Here is a 19,177-nt window from a genome sequence, read left to right as displayed (position 1 = left end):
CACAGTTCTCCTCCATCTTCGAATGCGTACCGTGGGGAGAGAGGACCGTGGATTGATTGGGTCTAATAACGTTTGTTTATTTAATTGGATACATGCAGATTTATCACCTATCAATAAGACCTCAGATGGGGCTGTGGGTGATGGATAGGAGGACACTGTTATCTCATAATACCTGGCAGCGTGGGCCTCCGAAGGCCTAAAAGACCATTATCACAGAAGAGCTGGGTTCGTTCCTTCCTGCTGATTAAAAGGAAAATAAATTGCAAACCAGGGCCCAAGCTGCCCCCCCATAATGAAATATTCATGGACAATTAGTTGGGTTTTATTTAACTGGCTTCAGAAACCTTTAGAGCACGCTCTGCTGAGTGAAAGCTCCAGGTTACAAACTTAACTTTGCACTCAGCCCTACATGGCACAGCACTTCACAATACTTCAAGTGTTCTTCGACACCCCCTTCACACTCAGTTTGATAAAATATGCCACCGTGCAGCTGTGGCAAACACAGAGGGTGGCTTTTCAACCTAGATAGTTTTGTCCCCAAAAATAAAGTAAAATAACATGAAATTAGACTTGTTTACTGCTCAACCTACTGCAAACTCCCGAAACAGGGATCTAATTTCTTCTCACCGTAGCGTCATATTCAAAGAGTTCTCAAAGATAACTTAATTTATGTAATCCGTTAAAATGCATCCAAATAGGAAAACAATCACAGGTTAATGCATTAATTGAAACCCCCTTGTAGTGAACATCTTAACTTAAAATATATTCCTTCTATTATTATTATTATTACTGCAGATTTCTCTGAATTACCACTGCAAAAGGAATACATGAGACAGGAGTGCATGAAGGTCGAATCCTAGCCTGCATGCACGATTTAATAATCTCCTGACCCCGCTGCTCTCCGTCTCATTATCAAGACAGCGCTGCCACAGTGCAAACACAGATAAGGGGCGCGCAGCTCTCCACAGCCCCGACTGAAGCCTTTCACGGCAAACAAGGAATAAAAGCCCGCTCTCCAAGGGGGAAAAAAGGCAGACGGAATAAATTAAGCTAATGCTGGCAATCTGAGTGACTCACTAACTTATAAATACTTTACCTCAGATGGCAAGTGTTTTATAGGGGGATGTAATCCTGCAGTGCAAAAGGATTTTTTTCTTTTTTAATTTCATTTCATTGTGCTTCAGAGAAAAAACGAAAACCTGATAACTTTGTTAATTCCAATGATGCATCCACCAGAAGTCCAGGTACCAAGATGACAAATAAGAGTGCAAGAGGAGTTACAAATACAAATTCACCTGCCTGTCATCGCATCACTGTCCAAGGACGGAGACATGGGAGGGGAAGTTGCTAATTCTGGTGGGAGCCCATAGAGAACCCTGTCCTGGCTATGCACAGTTAGTGCTGATTATCTTTACTGGCTCTCCATTGTCCTAGATTTAGCATTTTGACAGCATCTGCTTTTAAGTGAAAAGCTGGTAATGTGGTGAATTAGAGGGCACTACTCTGTCAGAAGGCCTCCATGTTCAGAGATGCTCTGGATTAAACGGGGAAAACCAATAACAACGAGGGCATGTGTGGTATATTAATCAAATAACACACAAAAAAGAATTTCTGATCACCACTGAAATGCTTATCAGTACAGGCAAGGCTGTATATCAGTTGAAAACTACAAAGAGAAGAGATTACAAATTAAAACTATTTTAGATAAACAACAACTATTATAAAATACAATGTTTCACCTCTGTTGGAGGGCTGTAACATTTACCTATGGTTAATGTACAGAATTGTAATGAATACAAAGAAACAGTGCAGCTAAAATACATAAAACCTAAACATGACTGTTTTCAAGTGTGCAGTGGATTGGATGGGATATTTTGATATGATATTGTTGTTGCTGGAAAGAAAACAAAAACATATTGAGTGTTTGTCAAGTGTAACACTATTACACCACTAAAGTGTATTTCAGTATGGGATTCAATACAGGCCATTCTGTGTAAGAAGCTTAAAATCCAGTGTAATTCCATGCCAAAGATAGCACATCTCCTATTGACAATTTCAATTTGCAAATCTTTAAACTGTAACCCATATTTTCTGTCAGAGAAAAAAAAAAAAAGCAGTTTGTTGTTTTAGGGAAGATCAAGGTTTCGAAACATTTTCTACAAAACAAATTATTTAAGTAGGAGTGCACAGGAACAAAAATCTCATATGTGAAAGTCACTACTCAGTAATGTTAAGCTCTCAAATGATCTATCACAACATACTTTTCTAAGAAACTGTATGCTACACATTGCACTTTAGTCTCTTAAAGCAAGCCTTGAATAAACAAGGATACAATAAATCGCCAATCTTTTAACAGAGCTAAACAGAGACCTTTAATGGACCACACACACAAAAAAAAGTATCTTATTATGTATGCATATGGGTGAAGACCTGTATACTTCATAAAATCAAAGCATGCTGCTGGTATTTGACTTCATTTCTTAAATCATAAATTATGTAATGAAGTGCATCTTTTGTGACACATTCCACTACACTAGAGACCACTTCATTAACACATGGCACGTCTCAGCTATATAAAAGACTGAGGAAAAATCCTGACCTGTACTGATTGAATAAATACTTAAAATAATTGCTGAACAAAGCCACCATGAGGTCTGCCAACACTGCCACCCAATACAGAGGTTAATCTTTTGAGGTGATGGTTAAGTGAAGAGTTTAAGGAGATATCTTAGCACAGGCTTTGAAATAAGGGTCTTCCCTTGCTTTTTATTAGAGACATTTGTGGAGAGTTCACACACGTCAATACCACTGCTTTTAAATTGGAAAAGCACTACGGAGAAATTATGTTTTATTTGAAATGACGTGCTTGCATTGCAAAATACACATGAAGCTGACTCTGGGACACCTTGGGAACAAAAGACTACCTTGCAAGCAACGGTTATCCTGGTGTATTCAATTTTAAATAAAAGGAGAACTTTTTTATTTTTTAATAATCCTACAAGGTCTCCTTTGGAGTGATATCAGTAAAGTCAATTCCTCCAGTGGCAGCTTGAAGGGTAGTCAGCTGTAGCAGTCATTATTGGCCCACAGAAACGGCACAGGCTTTAGCGGTGGGGATAACCTGTCCAGTTCAGGATATTGCTTTTCGAGATTTTGAAAGCCAAAAGACACAAAGCCAGGGCGGTGCATCTTTTACTTGGTTCCAACCAGCGGTCTTAATGAAAGGGGGACTTCAAGGAAATTGCTTAGAAAAGGAAATTGCTCATGTCTAAATACAAGGTAATGTGTTATAACAGTGTTGTTACATAAATATTACACACAAACAGACACACACACACACACACACACACACACACACACACACACACAGTGAAAGCCACTTAAAGTTACCAGGAATATTTAGTTTAGTGTTCAGTGTGGGGAATGTTATGAATTACACAAGAAAACTAGGATGTAAAAGCACATATACAAAATGTCAACGTCTTGTGAAAAAGCACACCTCTCCTCTACTCTTTTGGGGAGCATCAAAACCCTCGCCGCCCACGAGTGCACACCAACAGCCCAGGTGTCGAAATGATGTGGAGGAGCAGACAACGCACAGTGCCAAAGTGTTCACACTCCACACAACAGCGACGAAGAGAGAATCCATCACGGTGTCAGAATGAATATACAAATAAGAGGCTCCTCATCTTCATTATTGGTTAGAAATAAAACCGTTCTTTCAGTGTTGTAGTCATTTTGCAGACTAGAGCCAGTTAAAAGGGATAAATATATATATATATACATACACACACAATTAAACAAAGCCCGAGTTAATGATTGCACTAAAAAGAGATACTGCATCATGCTTGTTATCCTAGGTTGCCGTGACAAGCAGGATATGCCACCTTTCAGACAATGATGAAGATGAATCGAGAAGCATTGCTCGAGAAGCATTGCAAATTGCTCCCTCCAAAACTCTGGACCCTGCCTTTTAATTCTCCATCCACAAATCAAATCTGCGGGTCTGGATGTTAAATAAATAACTATTGACTGATTCCTGTATATTAGGGGAAGATTTATTAGATTGACTCACTTACCACGGAGAGTGTCTTGAAATTATAAGATCTTCTTAAAGTACTACTTAACTCATGAGTGAGTTGAAGATGTTGGCGTATTACTGTACAGAGATGCAGTAATGTATGCAATTTGATCTTAAATCGAGTATAATGTCCTTGAAGCATGACAGCTGGCATCACCACAGAGGTGGCTGGGAAAGATGGCGACTCACAGATCCTTGGGGTTCTTGCAAATGGTCGGAAAGGTTGCCCCAATATATCAATATATATACGTTTTCACATGGAGAAGTGGCTTTTGAGAGATGTGTAATGTGTTTTTCAGTTTTAAAGGTTACAACTTGAAATAAGGGAATAAAAGTATTGTATTGTAATTCACTACATTACTTGAATTGTGACGGATGTAAGGTTGTCTGCTAAGAAAACAATACTAAATAAGCAGCAGGGTTTTAAAGTCAAACCCTACTGCTTATTTTATGCTGTTACAAACTACACATATATGTTAATGTCTACATTCCTTTCAAACCTGGCATAAAAACATGACTGCTTATTACAAACGCTGTCAGTCAATATTATGACCATGAACCACCAAAGACTGAAAAAAATATTAAACGACACCATCCGAGTGAATGCACCCTCAAAAACTGAAGCATTCATATATATATATATTTTTTTTTTATACGCACAATTAATACGTCTGCAGGAATCAATTGCCAGTTCCACATGCGGGAACTTGCCAACTAAAGCCTCAGTACAGATGTCTCTTACGAGTCTACCATCTCTTGCCAAGAACAATAAAAGTGCCCAGCTTGGCTTTGAGGTTTCTTGATGTGAAAACTGAAGAGAACACTGTCGTATTAAAACCGCAACATCATCTGCAACCATCTACCAAACACATAAAGCTAAAATGTGGAAAATATTAAAATGGCTTTCTTACTATACCTGTCCATGCAATTTTTATGCTCCAAATAAATCCGTAACATGTGATTTGATTTAGGATTTTCACCTCATCAGTCTGTCCCACCTGGGATGAATATAATCCACCACAGACTCCATCTGCATTTCATCCTCTGGGGCTAAACTACCTAATGTCATAACTTGAAGACCAAAAAATAGGCTTCACAGCCCTCAGGTATGGACTCGATTCCTTTAGTATCCCCTATACACTGCGCAAATTTGAAGCTTTGGGATAGAACCATCACAATAATGGCTGGCTCCAGGCGCACGCGGATGACCCAAATTAAACAATCTTCTACTCCTTTTTACAACTTCCTTGCTTTCCTGTGTGCTAATAGTCTCCATTAACCTAGTAAGTGCCACCTTCCCCATGCAGCGCACAGCAAAAAGCACAAGAGGCAATTACAGCACTCGTGCCACTCAATTGTTTTCAGTGGGACTGCCGTCTCATTTTTGCTCTCCTGGAAAAGGTCAGCATACAGTGGGCATGTATAATGGAAGCAATCGCGGCAGCGAGTTTAGAAAAAGAAACAAACGCTTGAGCATATTAATAAATACACCAGATGCCCTTTCGTCTCCAGCACTCTTCTCTCTTCATCTCTCTCCAAATCCTCCCAGCGCTCTTGATCCAGCAGGCAGTCGGCACCTTGGCAACAAGTCAAGTGTGCTTCCAATGCAGGGGAATGAAATCGAATAAATGACTGCACATTAAAACCATGTTAAATGCAACTAATATGTGCATTCAAGAGCATCGTCATCATCATATTGAGGGTTCAGAGCAAAGGCACTAACGACTTTCTTACAAATGCTTTTTATTTTAATGTCTTGCATTATTAAACATATATTGAGAAACAGTAACAGAAAAATTAAGATCTGGATCTTATCCTCTTATAGGAAAATATGAGGTCAGTGCATCAAAACAAACAGCAGTGAGAGATGCCATTACCTGGTTCTGGCCTTTGCCCCTGGGAGGTCAACATGTTTCCTGCAATGAAACAGGAAGTTGTTGTTTTTTCCCTCTAAACGTTCAAGATCATTTTTATAAAATCCTGTTGCACAGGAACAGAAAGAAAAATACATTTTTTTAAGTAGACAGATAAAATAACCTTAGCAGTGCACAGAATATTTATAATTTTCTCTTTAAAAAGGAAAGAATGAGGCCATAATGGACGACTTCTTACAGCACAAAGCACTAGGGAGAAAGTGCTTTTTTTTTGGTTCTTCTTTTGGTTGTTTTTGTTAGTGAAAATCTCTTTAAAATAAATTATAATAATACCACCAAAATGGAAGTGTGAATCTTGCACATTTGTGAGAAGACTTCATTCTTTCAACTGGAACCAAAAGGATTTCTGGAGCAGAAAAGACAAGCCACTAAATCTTGCAGACATTTTTACAAAGGTCACTGTGGAGATGTACATGAATGGATTCGCGAAAAGTCATCTCATTTGATGCCTGGCTGGTATTGTAACAGATGTTGGAAAGTCTTTTCAAATGAGATGCATTAAAAATAGTACCTTACAATACAATTTAATTTAAATATTTATAAAGCCAAGGCTATTAAACATGGCTGTCACTGTGTATTTCTATATTGGTCAACAGTGTACTCACTTGACCTGTAACGACTGGCCGTGTTGTCAAATTTATCATGACCTTTAGTTTATTCAAAATTAACTTAATAAGTGTTAATAAAAGTTGATGCTATACGTTTCTCATAAAATAGTTAGCTAAGACATGGAGTGATTTTTTTGTCCTGCATTTAATGTCCTATTTATTTTGTTAGATATTATGTAATACATGCATTATTACTTATAAAAACATTTTGCTTGGGTATACCATCAGGGGAAAAAACAAAATCAATATTCCAGCATACAGGAAATCAGCAAACATACATAATTTAAGTGCATTGGCTTCCCTGCTTTAAAAAGATGAAGGTGTGTGTGTGTGTGTGTGTGTGTGTGTGAGTGTGTGTGTGTGTATGTGTGTCTCAGCGAGTGAATGAACACAGTTGCATGCATTTCCATTTACAACACTATCTTTTAATGCTGTTAATTTCACACCAGTATCAGTCAACTACACAGGAGCTAAAATGGAGGACAGAAGCCAAGGCTTCAGAAAGCACAGCTTGCTGCCCCCTTACTGTGCTGAGTTGGGAGCTGTGCGGAGTTGTGTACCTGCCCTGTCACCACTGTCAACTCGCAAGTGCAGCTGGCTGCCACCCTGTGTCCCTGAACAGGGGTAGACTTAAAAATCAATTAGCATCTGGTTGGACATTAATGAAACTTCCACGTTATCCTGGAGAAAGCATATTCATCACCTCCTCAGAGACCGGTCAAACAGAAGAGCAATTTTTACTGAATTAAATTAGTGCTATTCATCCTGATGGATGTCTGGAAATTAAATGGACAAAGCCTTTGAAAACTCCTATGATCTCCCAGTGCTTAAATTAATCCTGGGAAAAAAATGACAGGAACCCAATCTTAAGGGTATTCAAATCCTGAGCTCATTTTGTAAATGCAGATAAAGAACAATGAACAATGTTTGGTATGTTTGGTAAGTAACCTTGCAAATCTTAAGTTCTTGAGCAAGAGAACTATCAGGAGCACAGTCTAAAAATGTCCTTGCTTTCCTTATATTCCCTCATTGCTATGTCCCCTTTAACTCAATCTACATACTGTGTAAGGCCTGTAAATCACTCTACTGGCATTGCTTTACACACAAATTCTACGCTCTCTCTTAGAAAAAACATTTGATGCAGCTAAGCACAGACAGCTTTAACACAAACCTTTCAACTTAAAAGTTACCACTTCCAGAAAAGTGAATGCTGCCTAACTGAGAAAACTGGTCTCGTACTCCATGAGAGAGACAGGTGAACTAATGAGACCTGTACATACACTTCATGAATTGCTTTAAAGTTGAGACCAATGTAATTAAGTTTTGCATGATTCAAATGAAAAAGCCAATTCATGCAATATGCAGGGCTCTAATTGTCAGGTCAAACAGACCTGACCAAGTCCTACGTCAAACTTCATTTGAAAAGAAAACAGGAGAATAGAATCGGTCATGAGATTAAGGCCATACAAAGTGAACAGGTCCACAAAAAGTAGGGTAGACTTTCAGGTTGACGTTCATGGGATCTTTAAATGTAGTGATGGGACTGTGGGTAAGTCTGATATAGAGGAAGGATTTTAATTGTTGAACTGCTGTTGGTCCTAAAAGTGGAGTATTCTATTGATGAAATACAAATAAGTGTAAAACATACAAAATCCGTGTGATGTCTAACACGTCTATAGTTCCGGTTTGGCTGAGGTAATCACACCAAAAAAAAAAAAGCAGACTATGTCAAAGCTCTCAAAATAATGGACTTTGTCTGGAAATGTGAAGACAAATTGAGAGAAGAAAAAAATTAAATAATAAATTCTTAAATGAATTAGCACCGTAGCATGAGTAGCACTTCCTAGCCCTTAGAGATCCATGGTCTCATTCTGCTTATTTGTTTCTCTCTGAAGCCGCGGCACGCACCGACAGTAATGCAGTCCGAGGGCTTGTCAGAGGCACACGGGGTCGTCACAGAGCTTCACGAATAGACACGCAGCTAACAGAGACTCATAACCTTTTGGTCACTATCAAGCCGAGGCAGAATTTAATGATTTGACCTCGAGGTGAGGAGCTCCGTGTTGCACTGTCACTCTGCTGAACAGCAAGGACAACAACAACAGCAAAAGGAAAACACTGACAACCTGTTCTACATAAACAGCAAATGGACGTGAGAAAACAAAGGAAGCGGGTTATCAGAGTTGTGTGGGAGCCATATGGTGTTAAGGGGCAAAGAGGTGGTCTTCATTATACAACCCTGCATCACATAAACTCCTTAAATGACCTGAAACTGTGTTGGTAGAGAACTGCAACAAAAAAAAGCGTGCTTACAGATTAAACAAATTGCTCGTTGTGAGGACATCAGAATAGACTGCTAATTAGTTCAAGAAGCTCTGCTGACAGGTTCAATGCTGTACAGGCAGTCGGCTGATAAAACGAACAAAGACCTGAGTAAACTGCAATGGCTCATTCTACAGACACGGGAATGGAAGGCCTGTGGTCAGTAGTCTTCCGAGAAAGCAAGCAAGATACCTCGTTCCCTCAGAAACGGGATTTCTCCGGTCTTTGTTTTATGTCGGACAACAGACAACTGCCAAAGCAGCACATACAAATACAAATGATAATTGCCTGGCAGTGGCTAATTCTCCTCTGCACCACCGTTCAAGTAGGGTCTACCGTCTCACTGTTTTATCATTATTAAAACAATCAAAAGCTCATGACAGCTGAAAATATATCAAATGACCACCTTTGCAAAAGTTTTAATCATTCTCTGAGTTATACACTCACCTAAAGGATTATTAGGAACACCTGTTCAGTTTCTCATTAATGCAATTATCTAACCAACCAATCACATGGCAGTTGCTTCAATTCATTTAGGGGTGTGGTCCTGGTCAAGACAATCTCCTGAACTCCAAACTGAATGTCTGAATGGGAAAGAAAGGTGATTTAAGCAATTTTGAGCGTGGCATGGTTGTTGGTGCCAGACGGGCCGGTCTGAGTATTTCACAATCTGCTCAGTTACTGGGATTTTCACGCACAACCATTACAAAGAATGGTGTGAAAAGGGAAAAACATCCAGTATGCGGCAGTCCTGTGGTCGAAAATGCCTTGTTGATGCTAGAGGTCAGAGGAGAATGGGCCGACTGATTCAAGCTGATAGAAGAGCAACTTTGACTGAAATAACCACTCGTTACAACCGAGGTATGCAGCAAAGCATTTGTGAAGCCACAACACGTACAACCTTGAGGCGGATGGGCTACAACAGCAGAAGACCCCACCGGGTACCACTCATCTCCACTACAAATAGGAAAAAGAGGCTACAATTTGCACAAGCTCACCAAAATTGGACAGTTGAAGACTGGAAAAATGTTGCCTGGTCTGATGAGTCTCGATTTCTGTTGAGACATTAAGATGGTAGAGTCAGAATTTGGCGTAAACAGAATGAGAACATGGATCCATCATGCCTTGTTACCACTGTGCAGGCTGGTGGTGGTGGTGTAATGGTGTGGGGGATGTTTTCTTAGCACACTTTAGGCCCCTTAGTGCCAATTGGGCATCGTTTAAATGCCACGGCCTACCTGAGCATTGTTTCTGACCATGTCCATCCCTTTATGACCACCATGTACCCATCCTCTGATGGCTACTTCCAGCAGGATAATGCACCATGTCACAAAGGTCGAATCATTTCAAATTGGTTTCTTGAACATGACAATGAGTTCACTGTACTAAACTGGCCCCCACAGTCACCAGATCTCAACCCAATAGAGCATCTTTGGGATGTGGTGGAACGGGAGCTTCGTGCCCTGGATGTGCATCCCACAAATCTCCATCAACTGCAAGATGCTATCCTATCAATATGGGCCAACATTTCTAAAGAATGCTTTCAGCACCTTGTTGAATCAATGCCACGAAGAATTAAGGCAGTTCTGAAGGCAAAAGGGGGTCAAACACAGTATCAGTATGGTGTTCCTAATAATCCTTTAGGTGAGTGTATTTCTTTGCAGACACCCTTATCCAGGAAGGTTTACAGTTCATCAAATTATATTTTTACATACAAATGCAGCTGGGTTTTTACTGGAGCAATCTAGGTACAGTTCCCTGCTCAAGGCTACAACAGCAGTGTCCTCCAACTGAACCCATGACCTGCCGCTCCAGAGTCCAGAGCCCTGACTACTCCTCCACACTGCTGCCCCAGTTCACCCAGTCCTTCCACTTTTGAAGATCACCAATACAAAAGGCATGTATGATTTTTATTTTTCCCAAAATGCACTCCAGAGGAAGCATACTAGACCTGAAATAGTTCCACAGCTCCGAATCAGGCGTTCTGCTGCAAATTGAATTGCAAACAAGGAAGTCTCTCCAAGTCAATCAAAGCATTGATTCCTCACCATTTCAGTACATTTAAAGCACCTATGACAGTGAGGCTCCACTGCATAATTGAAATTCGCCACACTTCATTTGACATGACACTCTATAATAATGCTGCATCTCATTTATAATGGCCTCTTCAAGAGATGGCCATCATTTAGCGAGGGACGTTTTATCCCACACCACGGTAGTTTGCACCTGCAAAGTGCTAATCCATGACAGAGTGACCCGTCCATGTAAACTTCTCAAATTCAACTTATTAATTTCTTATTTGCATTGCTCCCTAGGCATCTGTTCACTCCAAATGACATCTAACTCCTAACAGATGCTCATGTCTACCACATGAGAGGATAAAGCAGAAAAAATACGAAGGAAAAAAAGCAATGTAATACTAACAGGATGAAATGCTGGTAATTCCAGGGAAAAGGAGCCAAGGACTATTGCTGTTAATATGCTGAATTGAAATTTGGAACAAACACCAGAGGAGATTGCTCCATCATTAGCCGGAGAGAAGTCTTGCAAAGGCCATGGCGTGGAAGAGTCCCCGTCTCATTAAGTATTAATTACAACGTGAACAACTGGATTGCATAAATAGTAGCCCACTGGACCAAGGTGCTAATCTTCAATGGATTAACTCGCCCAAGAACATCAAATGGGGAGACTGCTACTGTACAGAGATGAGTAGGATTACCAATAACAGCTGCTACACACAGGCGATACGGTATAAATCACAGGGGGGAAAAACTAGAAGAATGTCTGCAAACACTAAATAACACAAATCTATATTTATAAACAGAAGTCTAAAAACAAGAAAACACCTTTGCCCTTTTTTATTTTCTTCTTTTCGACATTTTAAGTATTCCGAGAATGACTTCACGAGAAAGCCTGTGGATTCGGAGACCTTGGTGATACAGGCATACAGTAATTATAGTTCCTTCACTGCAGCGCTCTGTGCTGCAGAAAATACTCTAACCTATCATTAATACGACACCCGATGTTACATTTATCTTCCTTTAGATAAATTGCAGTTGGATCTACTATTTAAGCATCGCGGTCTCAGTCCTGACATGCTTTTAAACTCATGTTGACAGTAATAATTTTAATTTCAAATACCTGAAAAGTCAAACTGTCGCTCAGACCGCAGTATTTAAATGCAAATTCAGACTTAAAAGTATTTAATTTCTGTTTTAAGTGGGTTGTGAACCTCAATACACTTCGTGTCTTGTGGTTCTTTTACCTCACTAATGTTTATAACCTAAAGTATCCATAGTATCTTTCCCTGCAGCTTTGTGTCTACAGAATTAAACTATGGGCAGAAAGTGGAAGAAACCTGGAAAAGTACTAGAACAAGAATGTATACCACATATGATCTTAAATAAATACTTAAAAATATCTAAATAACCAGTCCTGAAATGTTTCCTAAAAACCAGCTGTGTGTGCAATTCTTGTATTTGGGGCACAACACAATCTGACATCTGCACTGTTATGTCAAGTACTCCATACCTACACTTTCCCACTATATAAAATGCTGAGCTGAGGTTTCTCAGCGACTTTTGCAATGTTTGGGGTCACGCACCCCTCAGGGTGAAGCAAAATCTTTCCTTAATGATGCCTTCCCAAATGGAGATTGAAATGTCGGCCTCGGAGAACTAGAGTTTCAAAATCTATCCACAGCTGGCGGTGGTGTAATGAAGACGTCTTCGGGCGCTCTCTCGTTCTCGACACCACAAGTTTGTTGACCCCTTCTGGCTGCGGCTGTTTGCTGATCCAAACAAATGATTAATTCCTCATCCCCAAATGTCAGCCGAAGATGACTTTGACCCACGGTGTGTGTTCCTTCTTTCATGTTCACATGAATAATGCCGGCACACTTAGCATTTTCCATGTATATTACAATAGTTCAGGACAGAATAAAGCATGGACCAGTGGAATAATGCCAAGGCTGATTCCAAAGCAGCAGAAACACGTATAAGGGCACGAACAGAAAATAAGATTTCTACTGCACAGTGTTTCAATCTGTAACCCGTTTGATAATATGTCATCCGAGTTTGCAACAGTGATGGAAACATGGCAACATCGAGACACAAGCATCCTCTCTCTTGCGGTCTCCCCAGGGCTATGCTGCTTCAGGGGAGCTCTCCCTGATCAGTAAGTGCCTAGCAAAGCCTTTTACCTTGTGCCTGAAGACACTAGATGATGAGTCAGTATCCGTCCAGCAGTTTGAAAAGGAGGAAAAGCGCTGACGGAGGAACAGGCGCTTTTTTGATTATATACATACAAATGCACCGGCTAAGGAAAAAAAAACGATGTGCTACGAATACAAAGCCTGCAACATGGAGATCCAGCAGAGACGATATTCAGATGCTAAACAGGATGTCATTTCGTTGGCACTGCTGTATCGGGTGAAGACAACACGTTGCGTCTTGCTATCCTATATTTATTTGTTTTTTCTCCCTGTCAAGCATGTGCTGGAGCAGTTGGTTTTCAACGAGAGAAAATGGCTGACATTTTCAAGAGGCACAATATCAATTTCATGAAGATCAAATGGAGAGAGCATGTTTTTTAGGTGTAGTACAGCATTAGCCTGTGCTTCTAGGAATTTGTCAAAATGTTGGATGCTTCTCCTGTAATACCTTGCTAAGCTGCTTTTACACACCAAATCAAGAAGTCGCCCCCCTCACCCGAATCCTATCTTAGTGAGGCTTTCTGACACAATGCTTAGGAGTGTGTGACAAGCTGTTCAATCTTAACTCACATAATGAAGTAAGAAGACATTTCCACCTGGATAGGCAGGAATACACTCATCCAATCCCATCTGCTATGGCATAATCAAGCTTTCACCGTTCATACTCGCTGATCATAAAAAAAGCCCCCTTCGGTTACTCTTAAAGAAAAAATAAAACACGAACACAAGGAATACAATTTCTTGGGCAGCAGCTAACGCATCGAGAACTGCAAATACGCTGAGCTATGGCCTCTGCACACTATTTGGCTTGTTTTATTCAGTATCAAAAATGCTTTTTAAGAAGGTATTCATGCTTGCTCTGGTGACACTCATCTTTGGCGATATGCAGGTTGCACTGTCAAAAGATGCCCTTAAGCAGCCATTTGTTAATCAGGATGCCACTACATCATATTGCTTAAAAGGGCAGGAGAGGAAGAGCCATCGAGCTTCACCTCAGTGACAAGCCTGCCATTTCCCCAATACCGCTAATAGAATCCATGCCATCAGCTCATGAAAAACAAGCTTTGGATTTGAGGCCATCATATTAAAAGCTTATCTTGAAACGTTTCTTCTATCCAAGGATCAACTTAAAAAGCTTATGCTATTTAGCAGCATTGTACGGGGGCCGTGCTGCCGAGATTGGGACATCAGAGCAGATTGGCCTCTGCCGATGGTCCCTCCTGACACACTTTTAATTACAGGACAAAAGCGCAATCTCTGACAATTAATCACTTCAGCAAAGCAGACGAGTCCCATTCACCACATCCCCGCCGTAAACGGTAACATGCAGGCGAAGACGGCTTGTAATTACAACCCATTTGATTAGGACAACAGCCTTAACAAGGTTATTATCGAAACTCAAATTAAGAAACAGTTTGCAGACAGATAACTGCTCTGCTGCCTGTTTACCTTCGCAGCTCGCCCTGAATATGCATTCCAGATATTAAAAGAAAGTATCTGCATTTTGTTCCCATTCATCTCTGGATGTTTCAAAATGTTCTGCTCTTTATACGGATTATACGAAGGGCTTAGACGGATACTGGATGTTAACACTCGGACAAAGTATCGACAATCTTTACTGAAAGACCCTTAATACCAACCCAAAGTCACTCTGATCTGATAAGGACTTCACTGTTTTGAATGAGATTCAATCTTGAAACCATCCAGCTTTCTGATAATTCAAAATCTTTTATTCGGACAGAATATGATACCTGAAATCCCCAACTTCTTCCAGCAACAAGTGATAGGGTACAATTTGTATTCTTCAGATTTTGTGGGAAAACAAAGTAGGAATCTATAACTTGACAAATGAATCATATTAAGGAATTGAAATTCAATGCAAAATCTTTATCCTAGCGCTCCTATTTCTGCATTTTAATCTGAATATTTTGTTAATATGATAAAAGGAGGAGAACAGTTGGAGCCAAGATCTGAGACAGTTGTTTGTTACTCTGTTAATGTCCACGTCTGGAAGGATCATTCATAGTTTTTGATCCGTACATTCAATCGGAAAAAGGAAAACATGACTAGAAAAAGTACTGAAAAAATGTAACACTGTCTTTGCTTATTATAAGAGACCAATTCAACATTTGTAAAAGTACTGGAGCAGTGAATGATAAGGGAAAATGTTTTTTTTTTGTTTAATACTTTCTTCTGCACCATGGTAGAAGCCATATGTTCTACGCTTTCTTAAATAAGGGAGCTTAATGAACAAAAAAATAATTTTCTAGCTGAGCTCCTGAACAAAAAAAAAAAAGTGATTTCCATATATGCATTTAGTTTTAATTAAGTAATTGCCACATTTCTCAAAAAGAAGCAGGTCTAATCAGCCAGTATCCCGAAATGTCTTACAACATACAGCACATATTCACTGTAGTATGATAAAAGGAAATGCTAATGTTCTATAAAGTACATCAATAAAATGAAGCTTGAAACCTTTTTTTCTGCTCTGCTAAGAACAGATTATGAGTGAGACATACTCTTTTGCAGGGAATTAGATAGACATCATTGCTCATTTACATCAGATTATAATGTTCAGTCAAAAAAAACTAAAACGTAACTCCCTGGCATTGAAAGATGTATTGAATATACAGCGCGAGAATGAAACTTGTTTCCTTTGTATAAAACTATTATTTTCTGGTAGCCCCGCCATTTTTGTCACTTTTTGCGTCAATGATCAAGTTCTGTACATCCACAATATTACATTTATGAACCAGACAGCTGGCACATTTATCACTACCTTAGGAAGAACACAGGAAAAATACAGCCTGGAGCTTGAGGAAACCATTTAGCAAGGCAGAGACATTGACATACGATGAAATGTCCGGTTGAGAGAGGATCCATTGATCACGGAGCTCAATACAAACAAGGCAAAGGACTCCAAGCCAGGATAGTCCAAGTTAGCGATAGACCCAGGAGAAAAACAGAGCCTGAGAGATCTAATCATTAGCAAGTCCATTCAACCTCAGAGCGTTCGTCTGGAAGGGGAAGCTGAGCTATGGCTTAAATAAGACACGAAAAGGAGAACAAGCCAGGATTATCTCGGCACTGAAAACTACATCAGATGAAGGAATAAAAGACCAGAACATCTTCAGCACAGGAAAAAAAGATGACTGGGGTAAGACGCAAGGTCATCAAAAATGCTAACAAGCACCCACTGGCTAAAACTCATCCTCTTCAAAACAATTCTGACATCACATCAAAGGAGAGCTGGAAGGATAAGTAAAGCAGACTTAAGAAGAGCCAAAGAAGTCACTATTTTAAGTGGAAAGTCGTAGGTGGTTCTAAGCTATTATCTGTACAGTAAAGTTTTCATGAAAATCACAAATCAATGGAATCGCTGAGGAGCCTGGATTGTGGTCTTAGGTCAACTTCAAGCGGGGGAGAAAGCAGGACACTTTCCAACACCTGTCTGCTATTCCTGGGCTTCAAGGAGAATGGCAAATTAGACATCAGCTTCAAACACTGCTGTAAGTCAGTTTGACAGAGAATGACCTGGAAAATCTCTATTTGAAGAATACAATAACTCTGTTCGGGCAGCTTGTCCTCCTAACATTTAAATCATTTTGTCGCAGTTTTTCACTGCATTACCAATTCATATCTGTATTTTACCAAAAAAGAAAAGGCAACTGACTAACATAAAACATTCATAAATTAAGTTTATATTAAAGGCCCACTTACTTTGATGGAAAGTACAGGGAAGGACACTAGAATAGTTTTTCTGAACTGTAATAAAAACCCAAGCTATGTAAGTAAGCTGTCCTAAAGTCTGTAATTTGAAAAGAAGTCCTTAATTCTGGATTTGGCTCTGCTGATTTCCCTCAAATATTAGCCAGTTCCTTTAATGTATTCTTATTTTCGCAGGTCTTTATGTTCTGCAAATCTACAAATCCCATAAAAAGGTTTATGATGAAAGAAAATCCATCATTGTGCAGTTTCCTCATGTGTCCGTAGCCACGCTTCCTGGCAGTGATATCAAATAATTAAAACATTTAAAAAAGCAATGCACAAAGGCGTGTGGAAAAATAATAAATGGTGTTCTCGAAAATGTGACAAGTTGGTCTGTCTATTAGTGTCAGTTTTTATTGTGAATCTGAATTTAAAAAGAAAATTGCTTCCATATTTTCAGTATTGGCGGCCAATTTAAAAATAAAAATCACAGCTGGGTTATAACGAACACTTAAATTTCCACAGGCCGTATTACAGTCTACTTCATAATTCATAGCTAGTATACAGATGCTGACAAACACTTCAGCAACACTTCCAACAGTTCTATCTTTAGTGTGAGGGGAAATTTGATTCAGGGCTAGGAGGGGGTAACATGAAGGATTGAAAGATCAACCGAGTATGAAAAGGAGGAAACATTGCCAATAAATCTAACATCTAGCCTTTCCTAACTCTTTCAGAGGAAGGAGATTCCAAAGGGACTAATTAGAAGCTTGACACTGGATTTTCCTCTGAATAACTGAAGGCAGCTGGAGAGTTTGTTTATTGGACGTCCCCTTAAGAGTTGAAGATGGTTTCACCTCAAGCCCATGACTGACTAAAACTAAAAATACACAGCAAGCTGGTATTTAAAAATGTATAAAACTGACAAAGTAGATTGCGTCGCACACATGCAGCATAAGCCTTGCTTAAGTCTTAAGCTCAATTTCTTGGGTTTCGAACTCCGATAAAGCAAAAAGCCTTTGATTTGCTATTCATGAGGCATAACACATGATTTTCTCAGAGAATATGCTCTATGTTTTTTCACTTATACCGGTATATATTTTATTGCACAATGCCTATGCTTCCTTCGATTTGGCCTCAACATCCTGCTACATCGTTTCAAATCAATACAAGAAGAGAAGTCGGCACCTGCGTGAGTCCAAACCAGCACACTAGAGCTCTTTACTGAGGGTGCTGAGAAAGTCCCATGCATATATTGATCTCTGGACTATAAGACCCAACTCGCAACTACAACACAGAAATTTGCTTAAATGGACTACTTTGTAGTATTGCTTAGTTTGAACATGTACCTATGATGGGCTGCATACAGCTTTGAGATACTGTTTGGCACAAAACCTTCATTGTATCTGGCAAGTGACCTTAGGCCAGACTAGAAAGGTCAGCTTGGGTGGCCATGGCTTGCATATGGTCTGCCAGCTGCAATGACAATCAATCAAAGGATATTTTATTTCTTTAAATGGAGAGGACCACCACAAAGCACTCCGATACCTATTTATATAGATGTCTGTGTTGCTAAGGAGTATTTAAGTGTACATTACCAAACACTGATTTCAGTCTCCTCCACTTTTGGTTGACCTAACTACAGCTGTCCGCAACTTCACAGATCAGCCGTTACACAAACATTTTCTATTGCCCAATATTTTGTTTAGTAATATTAGAGCCTGGGGCCATTGTGTTCCCACGGTTCAAAACCCTGAGCACGAGCAATTTGCTCTGTTATAAGGGGATGGAAAGGTTTGCATTGAGCATCGTTTAGAAGCGTTCATTGGTAAGCATCTTTCTCGCTCTGCAGTCGTAAAAAGAGCCGCACAGACTGAGCTTATGGATGCAGTGCAAAGTTAGTTAAGTCTGGAGGGTGAGTGTTGGTGCAGTTCTCTCCACAATATGTCTCTTTCCCAGCAGGGAGAATGTGGCAATCGCGGTGGGGGGGCTCCTAAAACTGCTGCTTTAAATGAATTCTACAAGAGCACACTGGTACTCATTAACTGGTAAATGGGACAGAAATTGAGAGCAGAGACACAAATCTAGAATATCATTATCAATTACATGTCATAAACAGTGAGTTATCTGGCTGCAGCACAACATGTTTGTCACTGGTTATTGAGCTTAAACACTTCTACATACCCCTTTATGCACAGTTAGAGAAAGTCTACAGAGACTGGGAAGCTTTTACGGAGGAGAAACAAACAAACAACAAAAACAACGGGAATCATCCAAGGACTCCTAAGGGGGACCTCAGACCGCTTCTGTA

General features: G+C 39.8%; 1 protein-coding gene across 3 annotated transcripts in view; it reads right to left on the bottom strand.

The window, feature by feature from the left end:
- LOC136714377 (heparan sulfate 2-O-sulfotransferase 1) overlaps positions 1-19,177 on the bottom strand; it is an 88,586-nt gene that overhangs the window by 19,864 nt on the left and 49,545 nt on the right. The window contains exon 2 of one of the 3 annotated variants that reach the window (XM_066691849.1): positions 5,959-5,997. The exons of the other annotated variants lie outside the window; for them this stretch is intronic. Within the exon in view, the coding sequence (XP_066547946.1) occupies positions 5,959-5,997 (39 nt within the window). The remainder of the gene's footprint in view (positions 1-5,958; positions 5,998-19,177) is intronic. 3 annotated transcript variants of the gene reach the window in all.

Source organism: Amia ocellicauda, chromosome 19 (genome assembly GCF_036373705.1).
Source record: "Amia ocellicauda isolate fAmiCal2 chromosome 19, fAmiCal2.hap1, whole genome shotgun sequence".
Lineage (NCBI taxonomy): Eukaryota > Metazoa > Chordata > Actinopteri > Amiiformes > Amiidae > Amia > Amia ocellicauda.
The sequence above is the reverse complement of the archived record's forward strand: the minus strand, read 5'-3'. Positions and strand labels throughout refer to the sequence as shown.